At 36.0% G+C, this 26,164-nt stretch overlaps 1 protein-coding gene across 2 annotated transcripts in view; it reads right to left on the bottom strand.

Annotated features, from left to right (window-relative positions):
- Positions 1-26,164, bottom strand: part of LOC138715336 (aminopeptidase N-like) — a 129,271-nt gene that overhangs the window by 10,946 nt on the left and 92,161 nt on the right. For both annotated transcript variants that reach the window (XM_069848149.1, XM_069848150.1), the window contains 3 exons: positions 25,449-25,723; positions 16,847-17,052; positions 7,807-7,953 (listed from right to left, as the gene is read on the bottom strand). In XM_069848149.1, the coding sequence (XP_069704250.1) occupies positions 7,807-7,953; positions 16,847-17,052; positions 25,449-25,723 (628 nt within the window). The remainder of the gene's footprint in view (positions 1-7,806; positions 7,954-16,846; positions 17,053-25,448; positions 25,724-26,164) is intronic.

Here is a 26,164-nt window from a genome sequence, read left to right as displayed (position 1 = left end):
GTTGAAGTCTCGAGGGTAATACATTCAGTTCCAACGAGTTAGTATATCTGTAAGTGACGCACTTGAAGTAAGGCTATAATATTGTAGTAAAAAGAATTGGTTCATTTCATTGTTTAGGCATATGCACTTCAGCCCAGGATGAAGTTAACGATTTTAATCGTGACTTCTGTATTTCATACAATAAACTGACAAATGAGACGATGACAAAAATAACTCTTTCCTAAGAGATATTAATTATAATATTCGTACAATCATCCTAATTTTCATTGCAATCTTCCTAAGTTCTAAAACCCTTTACAACTAGAGGCCAGGTAGTGAAGAATAGAAAAGAGCGCCTCATTGTCTAAAAAAACATACGTTACGCTTGAGCAAAATACTAAAGTAAAGTAACTTATAAAACGTTTTAATATCCATGTCGCTTTTTAATGTTGAATTTACTGGGAATCAGATAATCACTAAACGTATGATCTGGCTCTATTAGGGTTTGAGGCAAGATTGTCTACCTATCAGCTCGGATTCAAGAATGCCAACCAGGCCACCTGTCAAACTTTGATAATGTCGCATATATATGGCGCACAATGGGCCAAATTATACCTAAGTGCACGATTCAATTCCGAGTCCAGCCCTCATAGAGCCGAGTAAAGGCCATCGGAACTTAGTTCTTCGGATGTAGACGATCTATCTGACGTCAGATTGATGTCATTCGGTGTAGTACTTAATCTAAAATGTAGGCTAAATTCTAACTTCTCTGTTGTATGACCAATGTTATTTTAATTATTTTTTGTTATTTCTGCCACAGTCCCATGAAACTCGACGTTAAATACAACAGAAATAGGTAACATTTGACTATAGAAGAAACAAATATAAAATGTTAAATGAAGAAAAATGAAGTTACATTTTATAATTTATGTAGTTAATACTAATGAACTTATTAAGAAAATAAATTAATTGTTCGTGTGTTTTATGTCCGGTATTTTTAGTGCCTTAACATTTTCCTTATGAAATTTTTCTGTCAAACATACAGGGAAGATAGTATAGTATTTCCGGGGAGAACACGATAAAGTCTCCTTTTCTTAATTTTCGTTTTTGTACTATTATTAGTCTTAAGAGTCCAAGTAATCTTGCTATGGTTTTATTTTGTAGAAAATATGTCTTCTTTCCTTTGCTTTGCCATTTAAAGTTCAAAACGTCAGGTAGGTATTTAAACTGCAATAGTGGGCACGCCTATTCTCAGTGCAAGTATAACAGTACTCAGCTAGACGGGAGCAAATACACCTACAAGAACAGTCTTCCCACACCTGTTATTGAAGCTATAAAGCCCATAATAGAGATTTGGATATGTGGACCTTTTAAAGAAATGTTTACATGGGAAAACATAAAATGTTAATGAGGCATTGAACTCAATGATATGGGATAGGTGTCCAAAAACATAATTTTTGGGTAAGAAGACTTTTGATATTGCTGTTCATGATGCCATACATAGCTTGCTTCAATGATGGAAACATCACAAGGAAGAACATTCTTCAGAAGATGGGCATTGTTTCTGGAGTGTGGTGTGACGATGTGTTGAAAAAGTTGGACAACATTCGCATGTGACAAGCTGCAATTAGGACTAAAATCAATGTAAAACAACAAAGGACAAGGAAGAGAGGAGCAAGAATTGCCCAACAAGACACAGAAAAGGAGGGAGGTGAAGATTATGGTGCTGGGGAACATTAAAGCTGTGTTTTGGTTTTTTGCATTTTCCCGTAATTTATCATTTTGTTCACACATTGTCCCCTATCTCTGAAAGTAATGAACCAATTGAACTGATTTTTTTTCTGTAGCCTATGCTTTTAGTCTATATCAAACGATCTTAATCATTTAGAATTTTGAAAATTGACTCACTTTTTATAAAAAAAATTATAACCTTTCAAATATGTTACAAATTTTATAAAAGTGATTAAACATTTTTAATTTTGTTGCTATAAAATATATATTTTTTTAAATTCGTATTGTCATCAACATTTACATCAGTTATGATGTACCACCCCATTTCTGTATACGGGTTTCGCCATAACATTCTATTACATTACCTACAATTAGTATGCAATCTCGACAGAAAGTTTAACTAAATAACTCTTTTACTTCCGCTATTAACTTAACCCCGAAGAGTCCATTTCTCCTTATTGATTTTAAATATCTACTATCTGTTAGTTCCACACTTTACTTACGTTCCTTCCAGCATTATATTCTTACTAACATAAATTGATATATAATTACAGTTTTTCTACATCCCTTCTTACTCGTCATACTTTACGGATATTCTATTGATTATTATTACTCTTTCTAAATATCATACATAAATAACTGCCTATCCAATTTAAAATCCCTATACTAACACTTCCTATTTAACACTTAACACTTTACACGGTTGTACTCATTGAGATCCTCTTCTTCCTAATATACATCATTATACTGATTCTGCTCAATCTTAACATGAGAATCAAGTTCACTTTAGATTGATCATCCATTCCTTAACCTCAAGCAACACTCATAATAAACTATCTAAAAATCGTAACTATCTTCACTAAATCATCTTTCAGAACTTCACTACATCATTTACTTCTTTACCATAAACTTCTACCGATATCTATATCAATTTACTAGACAAAGTTTTAAATTTTCCCAGCAGTCATTTCATTTCTATATAACTTCCTAATTGACCTCTATATCCAAGTTCTTCTAAACACACTTTTATCACACTAAACACGATTTACCAACATTACATCACCAAACTACTATATTACAATTCCTTTCTGACATTTTATTTCATACCGCTCATGCACCAACTTCTTAAATTGTAACTTTTTTTACCCTTAATTCTACCCGTCAGCGATAAAATACTACCCTGTGGTGACGAGAGCATAATATCTTCACCCCTCACCCTTGTCACATTCTGATGCCTTCTCTGAAAGTTATCCGCACCTTCCCTTGATCTCCCGTAAAGTTCTCTTGTTTCTGATTCTTGGCTTCTGCTTCTTACTGACTTATATTGACTAGACCATATATGTTGTTGCGTCGACTACTTCACTTGGCTCAGCAGATTCCTGACTGGGTCCTGCTCGGTCGTCACATTTGTTCATCAGCAATCTGGTCTTCGATGTGGCCTTTAATCTCATCCATACTTCATTCTCCTGACTCAATTGTTACTCGCCTTCACGAACCAACTCATCTCTAATATCTTCCAGTTGTTCGGTATTCAAAATAAGAGGGGATGAAATATGTACAGAATTATTTTTCTTTCTTGTTGGATAATTTCTAACCTTGGATACCTGGGATTTCTGTGAATTGAAGTTCCTCTGACAATACTCTAAGTCATATAGGTTTCCATTTATCTTTATTTTATCCTTCACTAAGATCGCAAACTGATCTCTTGATCTCGCCTCTTTCATAAATGGTAATAACAGCTTTCTTTTACTCCTAGTTTCCAAGGAGTAGTAGTCCTCCTCAAATTTTAAGTTCGTACCTTTCAGAATATTCATGTGATTCAAGATAAATATTTTTCTATTCATACTTGTAAATATCACCAGTATGGGACGATTTTTCGCACTTCTAATTCTGTAGGCTTCTTCAATCTGACCATTGATCAGGTTTAGACCAAAAATCTCATTAAAAAAGTGAGTTACTAAAATTATACGTTTCTATTATATTTTGACGCCAATCTTCCTCCATTCCAAAAATAATTAAGTTTTTCTTCCTCAGCTGGAATTCGAAGTGTTTTATCTTGTTCTGCAGTTGGTCGTTCTCTTATTGAAGTTTCTTTATGCTCTCAGTATTGTTCACAATTTCTTCCTTCAGTCTGGATATTGTACTGTTTAGTTCATTGAAGTTCTGTTTGTTTTCCTCCATCATTGCCTTGAATTCCTCCTTCATCTCTTCACGGACTGACAATAAAAGTGAAGTATCTTTTCCATTTGTCGGCCCCGGGTTTAACTCAACTCCTCCAATTATCAATAATATTGTCAATACTATTCCTATTGCTCAAAGTAGTTGATCATAGCCCAAGGGGCTCTGACTTCCAAACATTTCACGCATTTTTATCCTGAATCTTCCTATTCTTGCTCCATACATACATAACACAATCCCCATCTTGCTTTCACAATTCACTTGCGTCGTATTCGAAATTAACTTAGTGTACACTGTGGGCCTTGATTAGTAATACACGCTCTTTTCCACTATATTACGTTCCACTTCAGGTCAATGTACTCTTACTCGGAGCTATAACCTTACATTGCAGTGTTAGCGTCTAGACTCTAGGCTCTACGGAGCTCAGTTAATCATGACTGTCTTCGCTCGCTATTGATTGATGACTGATAAATAAAAATTCTGAATCATTTAGTTTTTTTTTTTAGTCTTAGGTTTTCGTATAATGAAAATTAACCACATCCATTAATAGTTTTTGAGAAACGGTACAGTACAAGGGAAAAAGTGTTAAAATTGTTATAAACATTTACATGTGAACTGTTTAAACAAATATTAAAAATTGTTGTGTATTTTGAAAGCATCACTGAAATTCCCAAAGTGTGTTTAATAAATGTGCCAACTTTGGCTGTTTCTCAACAAATACTTTTATGTATACAATCATTTTAACAAATAGCCTATGTGACATTTCATGATTTTCTCATGAAGCGTTCCCTTAAACAAAAAAAAAAATAAAGTTACATTTGATAATTTATGTAGTTAATACTAATGAAATTATTAAGAAAATATATGAACTATTCGTGTGTTTTATGTACGACATTTTAAAATTCCTTAACATTTTTCTTATGAAATTTTCCTGTGAACCATACAGGGATGATAATACAGTATTTACAAACAATTGATTTCCCATCCATATGTAGAGTAAATTGTGTTTAATGCACACAACGGACCAATGTAAGCCTAAGTGCAAGGATCCGTCCCAGGTTCGGCTTTTCGCCAGGAGACAGCGAGATGCGCAACGGCCACCTCAACTGACTTCTAACATAATGCTAGATGCTCCACGATTCCCGATCTGAGATAGTGTTAGATGCGCCATGATTTCCTGCCCGAGATAGTGTTAGATGCGCCATGATTTCTAGCCCGAAATAGTGTTAGATACGCCATGATTTTCAGCCCGAGATAGCGTTAGATGCGCCAAGGTTTCATTCTTTTCCGTTCCCACTTTACCAGACATAACTAATACGAAATTACGTAGGTCTGATTGAGATGATTGGTCAACGCATTTTGTCAGTATCTTTTAAAATGCTTCAGCGAATATTTTCCTGCCCATATTGATATATTTGGTAAGTTCAGAGAATGTGTTTTCATACGAAAACATTTTAATAAATTCTGCTCGTGCTATTCTGTTTTCAGTGTACTGTTCTTTCAGAATCGTAATTCGTTTGTATTTATCAAAGACTTCACGAATTTTTCTAGCCGGTGACTACTTCGGTTTTCTAAATACATCAAGGTTTGGAATCAATAGGGTGTCAATGAAAAGAAAATGTTAGGATGGTTATAATAAAAGTAAAACTTGAACTTTGACCGAAACGGTCCTACAGCATTTGTGTTTTCTTTTATCTCTATACAGTGCACATTTGTCCACATTCTAAGATGGGAGGAACTTGACGTCTGGAGAAATACAGTTGTCGAATACGTCATAGCAAAGGGAATTTTTTGTCTCCTCCAGGTTTACTAACCATCAAGCAATCTGTGAAGCAGTCATCAATGTCTTAAATTCGTAGGAATGAAAGTAAAAAAAAAAGTAGCCGAAAAATGTAAAAGACTCATGCCCACTTAAAACAAATTTAGGTGCCGTGGCGCAATTGTTTTGTTTTTACATTGATTGTAGAACCTGGCACCGAGATAATAGTCTCATAATCTTTCACCTATGTGTAACAGTATAACCATGGCTCTTCTTAAGGCTTTTCTTACTTCCGTAAAACCAAAAGATAGTAGACACTTAAATACAAAAATTATGGATGAACTTAATTATGTTGAAAAATTAAATATGTATTGGTATGTTATGGTATGGTATGGTTTATTCTCACTCAAACGTTTGGTCCTGCTGGCCCTTCACATTATAGTATTCGGGCCAGCAGTCCCTTCCATATACTATTTACAACTTGCACAATACTCGATGTTAATGACCGACATCTCTTCATCATTTAATGTTCACCCACTATGTATTTCATGTTCGTTCACCACACTTCCTAAATTTCTGCGTTTATTAAATATTCCTTCTTTCTCTCTACTCCTACCTTCTACTATTTCCTATTCCTAATAACAACGTAACAGTTACTTTTTCACAGACCCAACTTATTTAACATATCACTACAATCATTTTACTGTACTATAGTCTTAACTAAGCCTACCCTCTATTATTTGCTTTATATCTATCTATATTACTTCTTTGTCCTACTGATACCTATCTAGTCTAGTCCTACTTTTAGCTCCTCTACTCTTCCTATATTTACAATACGTCCTACTCATTCCTACTAATTAAATAACTCATCATGACCCTTCTCATACTTAAACACTATTCACCCATATTCACTGCATCCTTAATTAATCCTTCATTCCACTGACACACCATTTCCTTAGATTGTATGCTGGTTTGTCCTTGCTGCTCTCCGCCTTATTTCCTCTATCTGCTCTATTTACCTTCTCTATACTTTCACTTCTTACCCCTAACCCCTCTTTCTTATCCCTATCGTCTTTCTTTTGCACATTAACCTTTCCCAGCTGTTGGCTCACGTTGCCTTCATTTCTTTCGCTGACACCACACACGTCTACATTATTAAATGTGTATTGAAAAGTCCTCAGTATGAAGCACCCTTTAGAAGTAGATCGTACGGTCTCGTCAGGCTGGGGTTCTACTTCATGTGTGGTGGAAGAACACTGGCAGGTATAAGTGCATTTTCACTTAATCGTGTACTGATGTAGGTCGCTCTAGTCAATTTGTGGACTACTTGCATGGCTGATGTAAGGTCCATTACATTACTAACAGAGTAGTCACCAGTATATAAATAATGCAAGCCACCTTATTTTATAGAGTCTGAAGTTTCCTGATATTGATTTTAGCGTGGCTCACTTAGATATTCTACTTTAAGTAGCCTAACTGCTTTAGTAGCGTGGCGCTGCTGAAATGTTTACTAATGCACATTTGAGGATTAAAACCCTAACCATGGCGCAAATGATATACACTCGAAAATCCAAACCAAGCATTTAATTTTGTCAAACGATATTCTCCGCCATTGAATGATTATCGTGTTGGCTAATGTATTCGAGGCTTGCACGATCAATCACCGCCGGAGTATCATATCATATTGGCGGATTGTGAAAGAATTCTGTCCCGGGGGCAATATTTTCTAGCTATTTCTCGCACATCTTAACATTTAACAGAACTAGGTATCGTCACATCCTCTCGCATTACCATTAAGTTCGATACAGGATCTAAGGATTATTGATTGATATTCACGAAGACATTTACGCTGACTAATCAATTTCGTATAAATATATCGATATTATGTATTAATTATGTATTAGGCCTACGTATTTATTATGTGTTAACCATTGTAGAGAATTTAGAGAGATTAACATTGCGCATGGAAGACCACTAGTTTCATACTTCTTTTTCTCCTTCAGACACCAGCAGCAAAATAAACAAAATGTTACTGCATATAATTTAAAATATTTACACGTGCTAAGCTTAAATGCTCTACAAGTAAAAAAAGTAGGCGAGTAAAATATTCAAGTGATAAAATTCAACAAATCGATATTAATCGTGAGAAGTAGCCTTACTTTTCTATGAGATCAGCAAAGCCTGGACACTTTGACAGATATTTCATAAGTGTGCCACTGACGCCTATGACTCCTTGTAAATTGTTAAGATCGATTATCCAATCATCTGAAATGTTCTTCATGAATTCTGGACAATGCAATAACAGCCTGAAACAAAAATGTGTGTGTTAAGAGTTTAATATCTCCAAGAAAATGCTTGCTCTTACTGTACACATATAATATATCCTTGCAATAATAATAATAATAATAATAATAATAATAATAATAATAATAATAATAATAATAATATAATAACAACAATATAATATAATAGGGGAGACCCGGGCAAAACGAATAACCCGGGCAAAGAGAATAATGCCTATTTCTTAGAAACGCCAACAGGTAGCGCTTTCTGCTATGTTGGGGAAGAATCCCTACCAGATTTTGCTGCTGGAAATGACTTGTCATTTTAGCTAGTACGAGAAGAATTCAGCGTGTGTTTGAAGAAAATTGACGGTTTTCTTAAAATATTTCAAGGTACAACATACAGTACTGCAGAAACTCTTTGTTATGTGATAGTAATATATAGGCGATACGATTACTTCTAAAATGCCGTACTTACGAAGAAGATTATTGACGTTTATGTTTGTATAACCTTAAATGAAAAGCGAAGTGGCGTCTGCGGGCAAAGTGGAAAACTTATCCGCTTTGCCCTGCCACCTTTTTTGACTACATAAGTGTTAGCTGTATTTTTGTATGTATTTGTCTATTGTAATAAAGCGTGTTATATCATTTTACATAGTGGAGGCATTAAGTCACACTAATTAAATTATAAATCAGCAACACTGATCTTAATTTTTATTTAAAAAGGTCGTAATGTGTTTTCAGATTGTTTAATTTTTCAAGAGGAAGATGGAAGCAACCCAAATTGTCTGAAGAAGCCATGAAGAAAGCACTTGAAGAAATGAAATCTTTCAATCAGTGGTTCTGCTATCTGGCCATACAACCATAATGTGTTTGTTGATGAAGATTTTGCTCCAGATCAACTTACAGATCGCCCACTTGAGACAGAAATCAGCGAAACGACAGCTGGCTCAGATTTAACAAATTCTGCGGTGCCAGCTTCTTCAGCGGCTGAAGAAACAGTTAACGCTCACTCAGAATCAACCACATCTGTGATTTCGGCATCTTCAGAGATTGACGAAATATTCAATACATCAATTACACTCAGATTTTCAGTTCCGGTTGCACCAAAACCCTCAAAATCGTCAGCAGGAGAACCCAAGTCAGTTCTTTTGATTTAGACCAGTACCAAAAGTGGATGCTCGAAAGATACAAGTTAAATGAAGAAAATGTCAGCGCTCTGAAGCTCTTACATCTATACCGATTAAAAACGTTGAAAGAGAAGTAACTTATGGGCAGGAGGAAAGGCAGAAGAAATCCAAGTCTTCAGTGCCAGTGAAACGTCGACTTGTTCAAATGTGTTTGTTGTACTAATCTAACGTGCTGTAAAGGGCTGTAATAACATTTCTTATAGTCTCATATGCCTCATTAACATCGTGTTTATGTGTTGATTTAATTTCATTATCAGTGAATAGAAATTCAATAGAAAGGTGAAAATGTTATAGGGATATTCACTTTACTTACTTCCTTACTTACAAATGGCTTTTAAGGAACCCGAAGGTTCATTGCCGCCCTCACATAAGCCCGCCATCGGTCCTATCCTGTGCAAGATTAATCCAGTCTCTATCATCATATCCCACCTCCCTCAAATCCATTTTAATAGTGTCCTCCCATCTACGTCTCGCCCTCCCTAAAGGTCTTTTTCCCTCCGGTCTCCCAACTAACACTATATGCATTTCTGGATTCGCCCATACGTGCTACATGCCCTGCCCATCTCAAACGTCTGGATTTAATGTTCCTAATTATGTCAGGTGAAGAATACAATGCGTGCAGTTCTGCGTTGTGAACTTTCTCCATTCTCCTGCAACTTCATCCCGCTTAGCCCCAAATATTTTCCTAAGCACCTTATTCTCAAACACCCTTAACCTATGTTCCTCTCTCAGAGTGAGAGTCCAAGTTTCACAACCATGCAGAAGAACCGGTAATATAACTGTTTTATAAATTCTAACTTTCAGATTTTTGGACAGCAGACTGGATGACAAGAGCTTCTCAACCGAATAATAACACGCATTTCCCATATTTATTCTGCTAACAACCCATCACCGTAAAAAACCGGCTTGTTACGAATCCCTACAATAAGCCTCAGGATATTCACTTTGCCCGGGTTAGTTATTCCCTTTGCCCGTGTACCCGGGCAAAGCGAATAAATACAGTAGATTATATTTTCTTTCTCAAATCATATCACTCCCCGCAGGTACGAGAAACGAATTGCTGTTTTGTAGATATGTGGACAACATGTGTCACAACCGAAGTCATGAGGTCTTTATGTCGGGAACACCAAAATGTAGCCTGTGGGATTGTTTATTCTTAGCTTATCGGCTTTGCCCGAGTTTCCCCTAAGAGTAATAATAATACGAGTATATTGTTACTGTTATTATTTTTATATCTTACTATAATAATAATAATAATAATTATTATTATTATTATTATTATTATTATTATTATTATTATTATTATTATTATTATTATTACTATTATATCCACAAAAGGCAAAATGTCATGTACGATTTTGAACAGGATATATTCAACAGTGCTTCGGTAATGTTAATGGAAAGCACAACAATTCCTTGTTGTTTTTCCCACCGTTCTTAGCCCGTATGTCTACATATTAAAGGAGAGGACTCCAAGAAGCGCCGGAGAATAAAGACGTAATGACTGGGAGCAAGATCCGAACTGTAGGGTGGATGTTGAAACATCTCCCAGGAGATCTGTTGTGCGCCGAGCAGTATGTGGCCGAGTGATTACCATCTTTACTTACGCCTCAAGAAATTCCTGTCCGGTCAGAATTTTCACAGTGACAGAGGTGCAGACGGCTGTCACACACTGATTCCGATCCCAGACGGCAGACTTCTCCGACATAGGATAGAAAATTAATCCAACGATATGATAGATGTCTCAATTACGGTGGGAAATACGTTGAAAAATAGCTCAACAATTGGTGTATCAGTCCCAATAAATCTTTCCATGAAATTCTCTTTAACAGCCCCAGGGAAACTTACTTTCTGGATGCATCTCGTACTTAAGACAATAATGCAGTAAATCGAAGTTTCCTTTTGTCATTTTTTATCTATTTTTTAACTTTATGTTGTCCTCTACATCATTAGCCTACATTGTTATGGTCTGGTAGAATTGGAACCTTAATGTCCTTTTATTTAAATAAGAATCTTTTGACACAGGATATTCAAAAAGCCACGAAAACTATATGGAGAATCCAAAATAATTGTTGCATTTTAATTGTTTGTTAAGAAATTTCTTTTAATTCGTAGGTCTAAGATTTTTTCTTGTGGGGCATCTGAAGAACGTCGCCTGCGTTAATCATTCGCTCAGTATTCCAGAATTACAAGCGAATATTCAGGACTGTATCAATGCCATTTCGGGGAAAAAAATTGCTAGGCCTACATGTTTTCCAGAACATGATTCAATGTGTCCACTTGGATGAAGCATAGAATGGTAGCCACTTCCAGCACTTACTATGAAACAAATGTTTCCCCAGAGGGTTGCATGATTTTTGAACAACTGTTTCCTTACAAGTTACTTACAAATAGCTTTTAGAGAACCCGAAGGTTAATTGCCGCCCTCACATAAGCCCGCCATCGATCCCAGTCCTGAGCAAGATTAATCCAGTTCCCTACCATCATAACCCACCTCCCTCAAATCCATTTTAATATTATCCTCCCATCTATGTCTCGACCTCCCCAAAGGTCCTTTTCCTTCCGGCCTCCCAACTAACACTCTATATTTATGTTAGGGTCTGTGCTTTACAAATATAAAATCTGCAGAAAGGTTGCAGTGGTCGTCATAATATAAATTCATGGTGAAATATAATTTTCGACAGTATGTAGCTTACTATTACCCCTATATTGCATATTATAGGTTGAATTATTATTATTATTATTATTATTATTATTATTATTATTATTATTATTATTAGTTATAAGTTAATAATTTATCAGTTACAGGTTATCTTATTTAGTACTTAAGGGTAGATGGTGCGATATCGTAGTTATAAATGCTCACGCCCCTACAGAAGAGAGAGACGACCATATAAAGGATAGCTTCTATGAGGAACTGGAACACACTTTTGATCAGTTATCTAGATATCACATAATAATTTTATTGAGGGGTTTCATCGCTAAAGTAGGACTGGAGGATATTTTTAAACCAACTATTGGAAAAGAGAACCTACACGTATCTAGTAATGACACTGGAGTTAGGTTAGTCAACTTTGCCACATCAAAAAATTTAATTGTCAAAAGTACAACATTCCTCCATAAGGATATATACTTGGACTTTTCCAAACGGAATGACACACAATCAAATACATATGATATGATATGATACTCCAGCGGTGTAAGCGAGTAGAGCAACGAGTTGATATTAGTAGATTCAATATTCTGAAATCAAAGGACGAGGAAACTAACCAACGTTATCGGGTGGAAATTTTAAATAGGTTTGCCACTTTGGGATGTTCCGACGAAGTTGAGAAAGCGTTAGATGATAATAACGTGTTGGAAAATATCTGAGATAATATCAAAATTGCAGCTGATCAGAGCATAGGTTATTATGAAACTAAGGAAAAGAAACCATGGTTTGATGAAGATTGTTCCATTGTAGTAGATAGAAGGAAAGAGGCAAAATTGAAATTCTTACAGGATCCAATTGAGGAGAATAGAGATAATTATGTAATTGAAAGACGGGAAGCAAGTCATACACTTAGGAATAAAAAAAAGAGATTACTTGAAGGAAAAACTGGATGAGGTAGAAACAATTAGTAAGAATAAAAACATTTGAGATTTATATAAGGGTATAAAGGAATTTAAAAACGAATATCAGGCAAGGGTAAACGTGATCAAGGATGAGAATGGTGACTTGCTTGCAGACTCTCATTCAATCCTCAATAGATGGAAAAAATATTTTGGACAACAATTAAACATAGGCCAAATAGAAAGGTTCAGGTTCGGTTTTCAATAATAATAATAATAATAATAATAATAATAATAATAATAATAATAATAATAATAATAATAATAATAATAATCCCGCTGATAGGAGTGGTTGTGTCACAGACCGTGAATGTGAACCAAGTTCGACTTTCAAAATAACTTCCAAAGGGGTTAGAGAGAGAATAACGAAATTAAAAAATCGGAAATCTCGAGGACCAGATAGTATTGCTACAGAGATTCTTAAATTAGGTTCCGAGGCCATAATTCCATACTTAATGCGTATATTTCATGTTTCCATAAACAATGCAGCTATTCCATGTGACTGGAAATCAGCTATAGTGGTACCCATACATAAAGGTGGAAATAAATTAGATGTCGGAAACTACAGACCGATTAGCCTTACATCTGTCGTATGTAAAGTCATGGAGCATTTGATATCGGATTATATTCGTCATGTTCTAAATGCGAAAGACTGGTTTTACAACCGCCAGCATGGTTTTAGGGAAGGCTTCTCATGTGATAGTCAAATTACGTCGCTGGTTCAGGATCTAGCTGAAGAGGTAGATAGAGGCGGAAGAATCGATGCAGTTGTGATTGACTTTTCGAAAGCATTTGATTTGGTGCCACATGACATATTAATAGATAAGTTAAGTAGGCTAGGAATAGATAAAAGAGTGGTGCTATGGATCCAAGAATTCTTAAAAGGTAGAACCCAGAGAGTTAGAGTAGGTCATGAAATATCGGAAATTGGAAATATAAGTTCAGGGGTGCCACAGGGCAGCGTTCTGGGTCCATTACTCTTTATAATATACGTAAATGACCTATGCCAGGATATTACATCAAATGTGAGGCTATTTGCAGACGACTGCATTATCTATAGAAAGATTAGAAATAATTCAGATGTAGATGCTATTCAAACAGACTTGAATAAAATTTACAACTGGGCGTTAAAGCATAGGATGAAAATAAATGGTTCTAAAAGTAAATCTATAACATTTTGTAAAACCCGAGAGGAAACTACTCTTAATTACGAATTCAGTGGTGTTGTAATTCCGCAAGAACAATGTTGTAAATACCTAGGAGTGTATTTAAACTCCAAACTTTCTTGGGGAGAGCATGTTGATAATGTTACAGGCAAAGCATGGAGGGCACTTCACTTTATTATGAGAATCTTGAGAAAGGCTAGCCCCAAATCGAGGGAAATAGCATATCTAACATTAGTGCGACCGTTAATGGAATACGGAACTACATGTTGGGATCCCTATAGAATATATCAGATAAATTCCTTAGAAAGAATCCAGTATAGGGCAGCTAAATTTGTTAAAGGTAAAAGAGAAGATGGGAACGATACGATAAAAGAACTTAAATGGGAAACTTTGGAAAACAGACGTAGGAAAACTAGAATAACATCATTGTATAGAGCACATCTAGGTCAGAAAGCATGGGTAGACATAACGGCTCGGTTAGAAAAGCCAACGTACTATGGTAGGAACGATCATGATTTTAAAATCAAATGTAGGAAACAGAAAACGGATGTAGGTAAATTCTCATTTTTAAATAGAACTATAAATGATTGGAATGACCTACCTGCAGCGGTCTTTGAGGGCTGTCCTTCCTTAAGGAGATTCAAGAATAATTTAAAGAGTTGTGTATAAAGTGAAAATTAAAATTAAGGTGACATTCAACATTTAATTTTTTTAAGGTGGCATGTATTTATCTAGCCTGACGAGTTTACTTCCTTGGTTTGAATTGTAAATTATTTAAAAATAGCGTGTAAGAGGGCCTTAGACTAGAAATGTTTAGTTTAAATGTAGTTCTGTTTATAAGTACAGTATGCATAAGAATGCAATTATTTGACTTATTTGAACTGTTGTATCAGTGAAGCGAGGTGAGTCAGTGAAGTTATGGTTTTACAGTGCAGTGAACAGTTCCGATCAGTGATAATTTATAGCGTCAATGAAATGTGTTCTATAGTGTCAGTGAAATGTGTTACAGAGTGTCAGTGAAATGTGTGCTAAAGTGTCAGTGAAATGCGTCATAGTGCCACTACAGGGAATGAGATGAGAGTAAAGTGAAAGACTATTGAAAATTATGTAGGACCTATACATAATCATGTAGGTTGTGTTGTAAAATTAGGTGTTTTATTTTATGTTTTATTATTATTGTGTTAAATTGTATTGTGTATTCTTATTGTATTGTGTATAAAATTGTATATGTGTTGTAAATTTTATTATGTATTGTAAATTTTATTGTGTATTGCTTATCATTTTAACTGTGTATTATTAATATTGTATATACCACTGCCACCGGGTGCTTGCCCACTTGCAGTGTAAATAAATACATACATACAAATTCAAATACAAACTGCTGAGCCATTTAAACCCGAACCCACACTGCCAGAAGTCGAAATTGAGATAGAAAATCTGAAAAAGTACAAGTCTCCAGGTATGGAACAAATTACAGCAGAATTAATAGAAGAGAGTGGAAGCGCATTATCTAGCGAAATTTATAATCTTGTACTTGCTATTTGGGAAAAAGGAATTGTACCAGAACAATGGAAGGAGTTCATAATTGTACCTATTTTTAAGAAGAGAGACAAGTTGTGGAATATCCTATTGAGAAGATTAGCTCCATATGCTGATGAAATTATTGGAGATCATCATCAATGTGGTTTTAGGCGTAATAGATCGACTATTGATCAGATTTTTTGTATTCGACGGATATTGGAGAAAAATGGGAGTACAAGTATAGAGTACATCAGTAATTCATAAATTTAAAAAAGGCATATGACTCGCTTAAGAGAGAAGTTTTATATAATATTCTTATTCAATTTGGTATTCCCAAGAAACTAGTTCGATTAATTAAAATGTGTCTCAGTGAAACTTACAGCAGAGTTCGTATAGGCAAGTTTCTATCTGATGCTTTTCCAATTCACTGCGGGGTAAAGCAAGGCGATGCACTTTCACCTTTGCTTTTTAACTTCGCTCTAGAATATACCATTAGGAAAGTTCAGGATAAAGCAGACGGTTTGGAATTTAACGGGATACATCAGCTTCTTGTCCATGCGGATGACGTAAATATGTTAAGAGAAAATCCAGAAACGATTAGGGAAAACACGGAAATTCTGCTTTAAGTAAGTAAAACGATAGGTTTGGAAGTAAATCTCGAAGAGACAAAGTATCTGGTAATGTCTCGTGACCAGAATATTGTACGGAATATAAATATAAAAAATTGAGATTTATCCTTCGAAGAGATATAAAAATTCAAATATCTTGGAGCAACAGTAACAAATATAAATGACACTCGGGAGGAAATTAAACGCAGAATAAATATGAGAAAGGCGTGTTATTATTCGGTTGAGAAGCTTTTGTCATGTAGTCTGTCAAAAAAATCTGAAAGTTAGAATTTATAAAACAGTTATATTACCGGTTCTTCTGTATGGTTGTGAAACTTGGACTCTCACTTTGAGAGAGGAACAGAGATTAAGAATGTTTGAGAATAATGTTTTTAGGAAAATATTTAGGGCTAAGAGGGATGAAGTTACAGGAGAATGGAGAAAGTTACACAATGCAATACTGCATGCTTTATATTCTTCACCTGACATAATTAGGAACATTAAATCCAGACGTTTGAGATGGGCAGGGAATGTAGCACGTATGGGCGAATCCAGAAATCCATATAGAGATTTAGTTGGGAGGCCGGAGGGAATAAGACCTTTGGGAAGGCCGAGACGTAGATGGGAGGGTAATATTAAAATGGATTTGAGGGAGGTGGGATATGATGGTAGGAACTGGATTAATCTTGCTCAGGATAGGGACCGATGGCGAGCTTATGTGAGGGCGGCAATGAACCTCCGGGTTCATTAAAAGCCATAAGTAAGTTAATAATTAATTAGTACAAATGTAATTTTATGACTACTTTGTAGGCCTACTTACTCAGTATCGTTGTCCATGAAGGGGAATGTTGGAACTGTGTTGTTCACTCGTGTATAAATTTCATTTATGCGTCGTTGGTTACCTACTAAATTCAAGATTTCTCTCATTGACATTACGTACAATGGATAGTCGTAGATACTGCTCTTGTTTCTTTCTCCAGGGACATTCTCTCCAAACGTTGGTGTTAATAAACGTCTGAGATATACCTTAAACAAACAAATAAATACCTTTATTAGGCCTAATAAACTGCATAGATATTCTAATTTGTCTTATCTATACTAAAAATATTAGTAAAACAGTGAATTTATTTCATACAAATTATATAATTTTCTGTTGCATTTATTAGTTCCCCTTGAGGAGAGGGGTACGGGCTGGGAACTGCCCTTGCATGTAAGCCGCTTGTGTGGGTCCATTGTTCTACCCTTAATGGAATGGTGTGCATGCTATAGGCTCCGTGCGTTGCAGGGAGAAATGCACCGCCGCGCTCTGAGTGGCGAAAATTGTAAGTTCTTGCGTACTACCGCGCGAGCATCAGCTGTCATCTCACAGTGTACTGCCATGGCAGATTTAATAATAACAGTGGGATTTTAAAGTATTTTCTATGACAATAATCGGCCAAATTCTTCTAAGAAAGGTCGTTTACTTGCAGAAAGTGGTCATGTATTAAATTTACAAGAAAAATATTTCGCTGGAATTTTCTAGAGTGTAATAACTGCAAATGTAATAAGACAGACATCAGTTAGCCTGAAACCTTATCATGTCACCATAGAGGTAACGTAGTTATTTATGTATTATTACTATTTGTGATTGATGTTAATTTATACATTAAACGATGCTGACTTAAAAAGACGACCTCATGTTATCGTAGGTTAATGCTGCTAGAGAAGCGATTAATAGTTCCTGCGAATGTCCTGCTGGATCGTCGGGAAAGTGTAAACACATTTCCGCTGTTGTTTATGCAGTTAACTCCGAACGCATCACTTCGCGAACTGATCAGCCCTGCGAATGGTCTCGACCCCATATCTCAAATGCGGGGAAAGAGAAATATAGCAAGGGGAAGAGATTAGAAGAACTTTTTCCCAAAAAAAAAGCAGAGGCTTGAAGTTGAAGCAATTGAAATTCCTGCACTGAAAACCCCATGTATACTGACAAAAATTTTAAACGAAGAGAAAAAATCAGAATCACTTAAAGTTGTCAATGAACTGCTGGGACATTTAATAACAGATATCACAGCTATTGTTGAGAATAATGCATGTAAAGGGCTAATCACAACATTATTAATGAAACAAGAAACTAGGCCTATAATAATTAATGAATGTAGTAGCAACATTTCTGCATTAGAAAATGATTTTTATGATAATCATGTCCTAATTGATAAGACCAGAGCAACTGAAATTTGTGTAAAAACCTTGCATCAATCAAAATCAGACTTATGGTTTACAGAAAGAAAAATAAGGATTTCTGCGAGTAGGGCACATTCAATTAAAACTAGAAAAAAAGATCATGAGAAGCTGGTAAATACCCTCATGAACCCAAAATTGCTTCATGGTAGGGGTCTTAGGAATGTAACTTTTGGAAGTAAATTAGAAAAAACTGCACTTGACAAATACACAAATTCATATGACAGAACAGTTGCTGGTTGTGGTCTTATCATTCACTTAACCCAACCTTGGTTGTGTGCTAGTCCTGATGGGATAGTAATGATGAATGGTAAGCCAGAAAGAGTATTAGAAATTAAATGTCCTATTTCATGTAAGGAAAAACCCATTGTCGGTGAGATTGGGGACATTAATGTATCCTATATTATAAAAAATTCACGAGGAAATTTGGAACTAAAACAAAGTCATACATATTTCACTCAGTGTCAACTGCTGATGTACTGTTGTGGCGTTGATTTCTGTGATTTTTTCATTTATACAGAGAATCATACTTCCATTCTTATAGAAATTCAAAGAAATGATATGTTCCTGAAGGGCTGTATTGAAAAGTTGCAACAGTTTTACTTCACACACTATTTAAAAGAACTGGCATACCGTTCTAACAATGATCTTCAGAAATCAATGGAGGCTGTACATTAGTCATAACACAACACATGTGCACAATGTCATCAATACAATGTAATAGTTCACTTGGACATTTTTGAAGTATATTATACACTTTCACTCTTTGAATGCAGCGTTCAACGTGGATCCGCACACTAGCAATATTATAAGTATCATCAACTTGATCAGGTGTTAAGTGACCTTCATTCATAAAGGGTGGCATTACCAAAATTGCATTGCTCTCCTCCAATACAGTTTTTATTCCGGGAAAACCTTTATCTGCCATAATTTGATCTCCTGGTTCTATCAGTTTCAAAATTCCACAGTCATTTGTGATAAAACTGTCACTGGCTCTACCTCCATAACATTTGGAAATAAATGTTACCATACCACAAGGCGCAATTCCAATAAGAACTTTTGCAGCATATGCAGACTTATAGTTAGAGTACATATATACACGCTGACTGATTTCAGGAGGTTGTTCTGTTTTAATTTCAGTGCAGTCAATAATAGCTCTACAATTCGGATAATTATCTTTAAACACAGTAGGCAATGTTGCATTAACAGTATCTTTGCTAGGCCAGAAAACAAAGTTTTTAGTTGCTTGTGCAAGTGTAGGTAAAACAGATTGAAATATTCTAGAAATAGTACTGCGGTGAACATTGAAAATTACAGCAAGGGCAGCAAATGGCAAGGCTAACTTCATTTTCATTAAGAATATTAAAAGTTTATTTTCTTTACTAATTTTACGCTGGGTACTGTCTGACAGTAAGTTCAAAAATAAATTAAAAATTTCTGTGTTAACACCAGCCAGGACATTTAATTGTGATTCATCAGAAATTGAACTATAACCAAAAAATCCTCTTTTTTCATATGGGGAGTCAGACCCAGACAGTTTACTGGAACACTTAGGTTTGGCATACAATGCGTGGAAGGCTGATATGCATGCTTGTGTGCTGACATTGTTTCCATCCACCATACAACTGAATTCAAACTTGCTTTCTTTGTCATAATTTCTATCTGTCTGAGTTTGGGCATCAGTTTTGGTGGTCACTAGGATAGACGCACTATCTTCCAAAGGGTCTGATGTATCCGGCTGTGAAATTATTTCAGTTCTTTTCTTCAGTCTTTTAAATCTGTTGAGAGAGTCTGTTCCTGTTGACTCCCTTTTGTAACATTCAGGAAAGATGCTTGGAACATATGCTGGACTAGCAGGATTTTGAGATTTACACCCTCCTATGAAATGTTCGCTACAGATTCTAGACGATTTGGAAGGTGTCCATAAAGTGCCGTCTGCCCTATAAAAATAATTCGTGTAAATGTGACATATTAATGTAAACATATTGTTTAATGTTTGACAAAACTATAAAGGCAGATGATATTTAGAAAATCACTTCAAATAGATTTCATAAAATGTAGCTTTGGTTTCTATTAAATGTTTTGTAATTTCTGTTGTAATGAGTATAAATTATTTTTTGTTATATGTCTTCGTAATGATATATCTTTAGGACTATTACAATATTGTAATGTACTTTTATTTATATTATTTTTCTGTATTTGTAATTCCTTCTATATTCATAATATGATTCTGTAATTGTAAAGTATGTATGTAATGATACTATTTTTCCGTATTTCTCATATAGGCCTATTTCTGTAATTATATAATACAGGCTATCATAAAGACTTTGCCATAATTACTGAATACAATGCGCCCTACTATTATGATGTGTTTACAAATATGGCCTACAGCTGCTTATTTTGTAAGTATAACATTAACGTGATTATTTGCATGCAATAGTTACTGTAGGTTTATTGTAAAATCCTCGATTACGATAAGTTCTGTAAAAACTTAATTAGGTATTAATTAAAATACTTAAATCCCAAATACTTAATTTAAACTCACTCTTTCCGATTTACTGCTATTATCCACCGTCTTTTCAAATCCATTTCGTGGGGTCGTGATGGAAAACTATAAAACTTCACATTTTGCTCTGTATTACAATATCTATTATTACAGCTAAAAACACAGCACATAATTTTGCTGGACCGCTTTGACATTTTTAAAATAGCAATCTAAAGGCAACACTTTATGAAAGATTAAATAAATGCGTATAAAATCACTCCTACTCGAATCTTCCAGCAGTCGGCTGTCAACACAGATCACACACAGCTGTTGAAGACAAGCCTACAAGTAGTTCTCGTAGTGTCCGCCTGTAGCAGCAAAGTACTATACGCACGGAGCCTATAAAGCCCCCGCGCTACACATTCCTCTGCGGGTCGCGTTCAAACTCACCTCCAGCCTACAGAATACGTTTAAATTTTCGCATACCTACGCATTACAGCGTTCCATCAACCCTCCGGTCCCACGAGCTACTAAGAGCCCTAGGGAGAGCCCACGGTACATAGCACTACCACCAGCAACTATCTACTATCTCTGGGTCCAAGTTCGGTGACATCCCGCAGGCGACTCTACATCGGAGCAAGTCAGAAATATGGGATGAGAAATGCAGATGATGATGAAAGAGGGGAAGTGTATTTATGATGGCGAAATGAGTTCGACATCAAACGCCGAAAATTTTCCAGTAATTCAATTGACTGAGGGAAAATCTGGAGAACATCTCAACCAGGTAACTTGTCCCAACCAAAATTTGAACCCAGTCACGCTCTTTTCAAGGTCAAGCATGCTAACCACTACTCCATACCGAATTGAATACACTCATGTTGTAATATTTGCTTGTTCTTTCGGCTGATTAATTTGTATCCATTAAAGTATAGCCGATACTATACCACAATCAATTAACGTTTTGAATGTCTGAGTATCAGAGTTCATGAACCGCGGGTACGCTCTTTTATTGCGGTGGTTTCAACAGTAGACCTCGTAATATTTAAAACGTGTTGGTAATATGTAAGGCTTACAGTTCAAATTTGTTACTTGGAACTCCAGTTTGAAACTTCAATATACTGTCACCAAACATGACGACATAAATAAAACAGTTTATTCGTAACTTGGCCTCTAGCAGTATTCGTTTACCTGAGATGGAGAACAGATATTTTGGTCATGGTAAACATATATTCATTAAGGGAACGTATTTATATATACATCACGTACAGTACATAAAGAATAGAAAATCGTGTGCTTCAACAAGGCGAAAATTCAGACGTAAATTTCCTGACAAACCAGTATCCCCTAAAAAAACAATATTAAGATTATTTAATAGATTCAATGAAAAAGGTTCTGTAAATGACAGAAAAAGACGACAAAAGCGCCGTGTTCTTACGAAGGAAAAACTGGATGAAATTGGTCCGGCATTAGTGCGTAGCTCACGCAAGTCACTGAGACGTTTAGCACAGCAGACAGGGATTTCAAAAGCATCTGCAGGAATGGCAACAAAATTATTGAAACTAAAACTATACAGAATTCCATCATGTCATGAATTACAATCCCAAGATTACAATCGCAGGCCTAATTTTTGTAACTGGGGTTAGAAAAAGTAAATAATGAAGAACTTGAATGACAATTTCTTTAGAAGTGTGAAATATGCGTATAAGAAAATAAACATCACATACAGCATCTTCTGTGGGCAGGGTGAGTACCAAATGATGATGTGTTACGTATAGCACACCTAGTTTTAACGAGTTAAGTTGCGCGAGCGCGCTTACCATCCCAGCGGCAGAAGCGTGCCTTCCACCGGCCACGCGGCCGATCATTTATCGCGGACATATAGCCCAGACGCACTGTAGTTGTAATAACCACTTTCATGTTTTCAACACATGAAAGTGGTTATTATAACTACATTTCTATGTGATATAGTGTTAAATGTGTGTAATCAAAATGTATATATAAAAGAGATTGCAAATATCAGAAAAAACGTTAATCTATGCTACTTTTGTTTTTTCTTACTAGCATACAATATTTACTATTCTACAAATGAATATGGCCTATTCATTACAGATTATATAATGACTATTTCTTTTTCTTGTGACTCACATGATCTTACACCCAGATTACATGGCCCAGTTCAGATCTGAGTTTGACATTCCTGCTGCAGATGTTGAATTGGAAAAATCTCAGGCCTAACCGGGACTTGAACTCTGACCGCCTACGTGACAGACAGATGGTCTAAAACTTTAGCCACCGCAGGGAGTTTGCAGATATTAAGTCCCAGCACATAGTGGAATATCAAAGAGTCTACTTCTGTATGCAATTAGAATGAAAAGTAATGACAAACGCAACATTAACACAAAAGCTTTCGGTCAGGTTAACTAATGGGAACATTCACAATGATTTGCATTTTCATGAATCTAACCACCAAACGCTAACGTAAAAGTTTACAAACTCCAAGCTTTCATGTTCGCGTTGACGGGAATTTGAACATCATATTATCGGAGTGGCATTTAGAAGCTAATGCAATTCGTGGAAGCAACGTCAGTTAGTATGGATAATTTCAAAGGGAAAGTCCAGGGCCGGGTATCGAACCCGGGACCTTTGGCTGAGCGTGCCAACGCTGCGTTCCCCAGGAACTGTAACCAACACTGGCTGAATTTTTTCCTTTATATCCACATACCTCAAGGTGGGCTGACAAGACGCCAGAACCCAACACTGAGTGCACACAAACCAGAATTCAAGTCACAGAGAGTTTGTGTGCATTGAGTGTTCGGTTCTGGCGTCTTGTCAGCCCACTTGAAGTATGTGGATATAAAGAAAATAATTGAGCCGGTGTAGGTTACAGTTTCCGCGTAGCTCAGTCGGTGGAATGTTGGTGCGCTCAGCAAAGGTCCCGAGTTTGATATTCGGCTCCGGAACAATTTTTCCCTCGAAATTATTCAAGTCAGCTTCACAGAGAGCTATATCTGAAAGCCAGATTTGCAATTATTATGGAGTTCGTGAAAGAAGGTAAACTTACCCGTCTTCCAACTTCAATAATTTCAATATGTTTATAGAAAAGGAGTGGATTAGAGATGAGATGTGACAACATTTTCCCGTCACAGCTCTGAACTGTGACAGCTCCGGAAAAATCGCTGCGACAAATAATAACGATGTCACAGTGTGATTTTTGTGTTTGGATTATTCTTGGCGATTGCGAACGTTGTAACGCCCTGGCATTCACAGAGTCGTTCATTAAAGATGATGGCAGGTAATAGGCCTACATGTCACACTTTAAGGGTAATGTCATCAGTCGTAATGTAGAAGTTTATTGTTGCTGCAATTCCCAGCTTGTCTGGGATCTTCAAATCTTCAATTCGTGGCATTTTACAAAATTAAGGAATATAAATCACTGTTATTTTCAAGGGGGTATTTATATCGGAACATCCGGAACGAATCCGAACATTACGATCAAAAGGCATCGTACACCTCGTAATGTACCGAACACAAATCTTCGTTTTGAGACCCAAATCATTAATTCTAACTGGTGACCAGTGATGTGTTTAGTCTTCTGCTTCACATATTCTATAACACTCGATTATTGATTGAGATTTTACAGAATTCAGCAATGAGGATTAAATTTTATTGTTAAACTCATCTAAATTAATCGCCTTAGCAATATGGATTATAAATTTGCATTATATTTCATCAAAACATTTCAATGTTTCCCATCACGAGTCAAGATATGTTTATATTTATCGTTGTTCTGCGAATTGAAGTGATTTATAGCTGCCATTTCTTAATATCAATAATAGTGACTAAAAAATAGCGCGGCGAGTGTACTAAAACACATCACACTCTGATCTGCGCTATGGCGATGTGTCCCAAGAATGTTTATGGAGTTGAGTCATTATAGCTACAGTATCAAAGAGTTGCCCTCGTTAACCTCTAGAGTGGGATGATGAACATAGTTCATTAGATCCCAGATATGTTGTCCCTTCAATAAATCTGACTTCCAGTTGTCTGGACTCTGAGCTGTCATATACGTGCATCAGCTACTATGACTACGAATCACGTATAGGTCGGAGACGGCAATTTCTCGGAGCTGTAATTTTGGAACTACAGTATAGTCACAGTCGGAACCAGTGAGTAACTTATGACGACGACAAAAGCACAGGTCTTCAAATCACACCCCACCACTAGCCTGGATGTTGTAGTTTAACGTTAATGTCGTTTGCGATTTCATTGCGAATGATCAGTTATGTATTGTGTTCATGTTACACATAAATATCTTCTGCGTTTGCGATTACTTTGCATGGTGAATGGGCCTTGAAACACCAAAGGACTGGACAGAGGAATGAATGAATTACGAAACAAGAAATGTGGGTGATGAATGAGCGAGCGCGTGATTGATTGATTGATTGATCGATTGATTGATTGATTGATTGATTGATTGATTGATTGATTGATTGATTGATTGATTGATTGATTGATTGATTGAATGATTGATTGATTCGTTCATTCATTGATTGAGTTGGTGGGAGGAAGAATGAGTGAGTATAAATAAAGTGTGACTGTAATTTTACGATTTAATGATACTAAGTGAAATTTGAAGACGTGCTTTTTCATCTCGGCCAATAGATCGTAACAAGCAATCCATGGTATTGTCAATACTTCGCATCTTAATATAGACTACCTGTAACTTATCTTCAACTAATGTGAATTCGAAATTGTTTATAATGTAGAACAAACGATGAACAAGTGGCTGCCAGACTGAGAAATCAGTTTCATTGCACAGAGATAGAGTAAGGTTGAGAGCTGTGCTAATGTTCAGTTCCATTGCTTTGTAGAGGCTTAGAGCATCTTGCAGCAACTTCTTGTGTGTTATTTTGGATATCTTGCATTCTGAAGACTGAAGATTCTGGGATATGAGCTTCCAGTTGTGCTGGTCGTAGTTCACCAAGAACATACCTGCAACAGAAAATCACTTTGAATCAGAAAAAAACCTAGTTCGAACAATGTTTATACTGGTCGACACTGCGAACATGCGCTGCTGTTGCTCGGTTACCTGGAGTCCGCCGCAACAGCTAGAGCTACTAACGTTCAAGTGAACAACATCGCCAAACTTTACACGATGCCATCAGTCAGTCTGAAAGCAGCGATGAAGAAGGAAAATATCCCTGTGTCCTTTCATTAAAAGCACATTTCATTAGTTGAAATAGTCCTCGACGGTACAATTGCTTCATTATCATTATTTATAAATCTATTACATTTAGTTATCTTTCTCCACTGTTGGTAAATTTGGGCAGTAGCGAGTTGTATGCCAAAACATATGACGTTACACGGTATGATTCCGATAGTCGCTGAAGCGCACGTTCACTGTGTCGACCGGTATCTAATGACAGTAGTAGC

The sequence above is a fragment of the Periplaneta americana genome, chromosome 15, assembly GCF_040183065.1.
Source record: "Periplaneta americana isolate PAMFEO1 chromosome 15, P.americana_PAMFEO1_priV1, whole genome shotgun sequence".
Classification (NCBI taxonomy): domain Eukaryota; kingdom Metazoa; phylum Arthropoda; class Insecta; order Blattodea; family Blattidae; genus Periplaneta; species Periplaneta americana.
The sequence above is the reverse complement of the archived record's forward strand: the minus strand, read 5'-3'. Positions and strand labels throughout refer to the sequence as shown.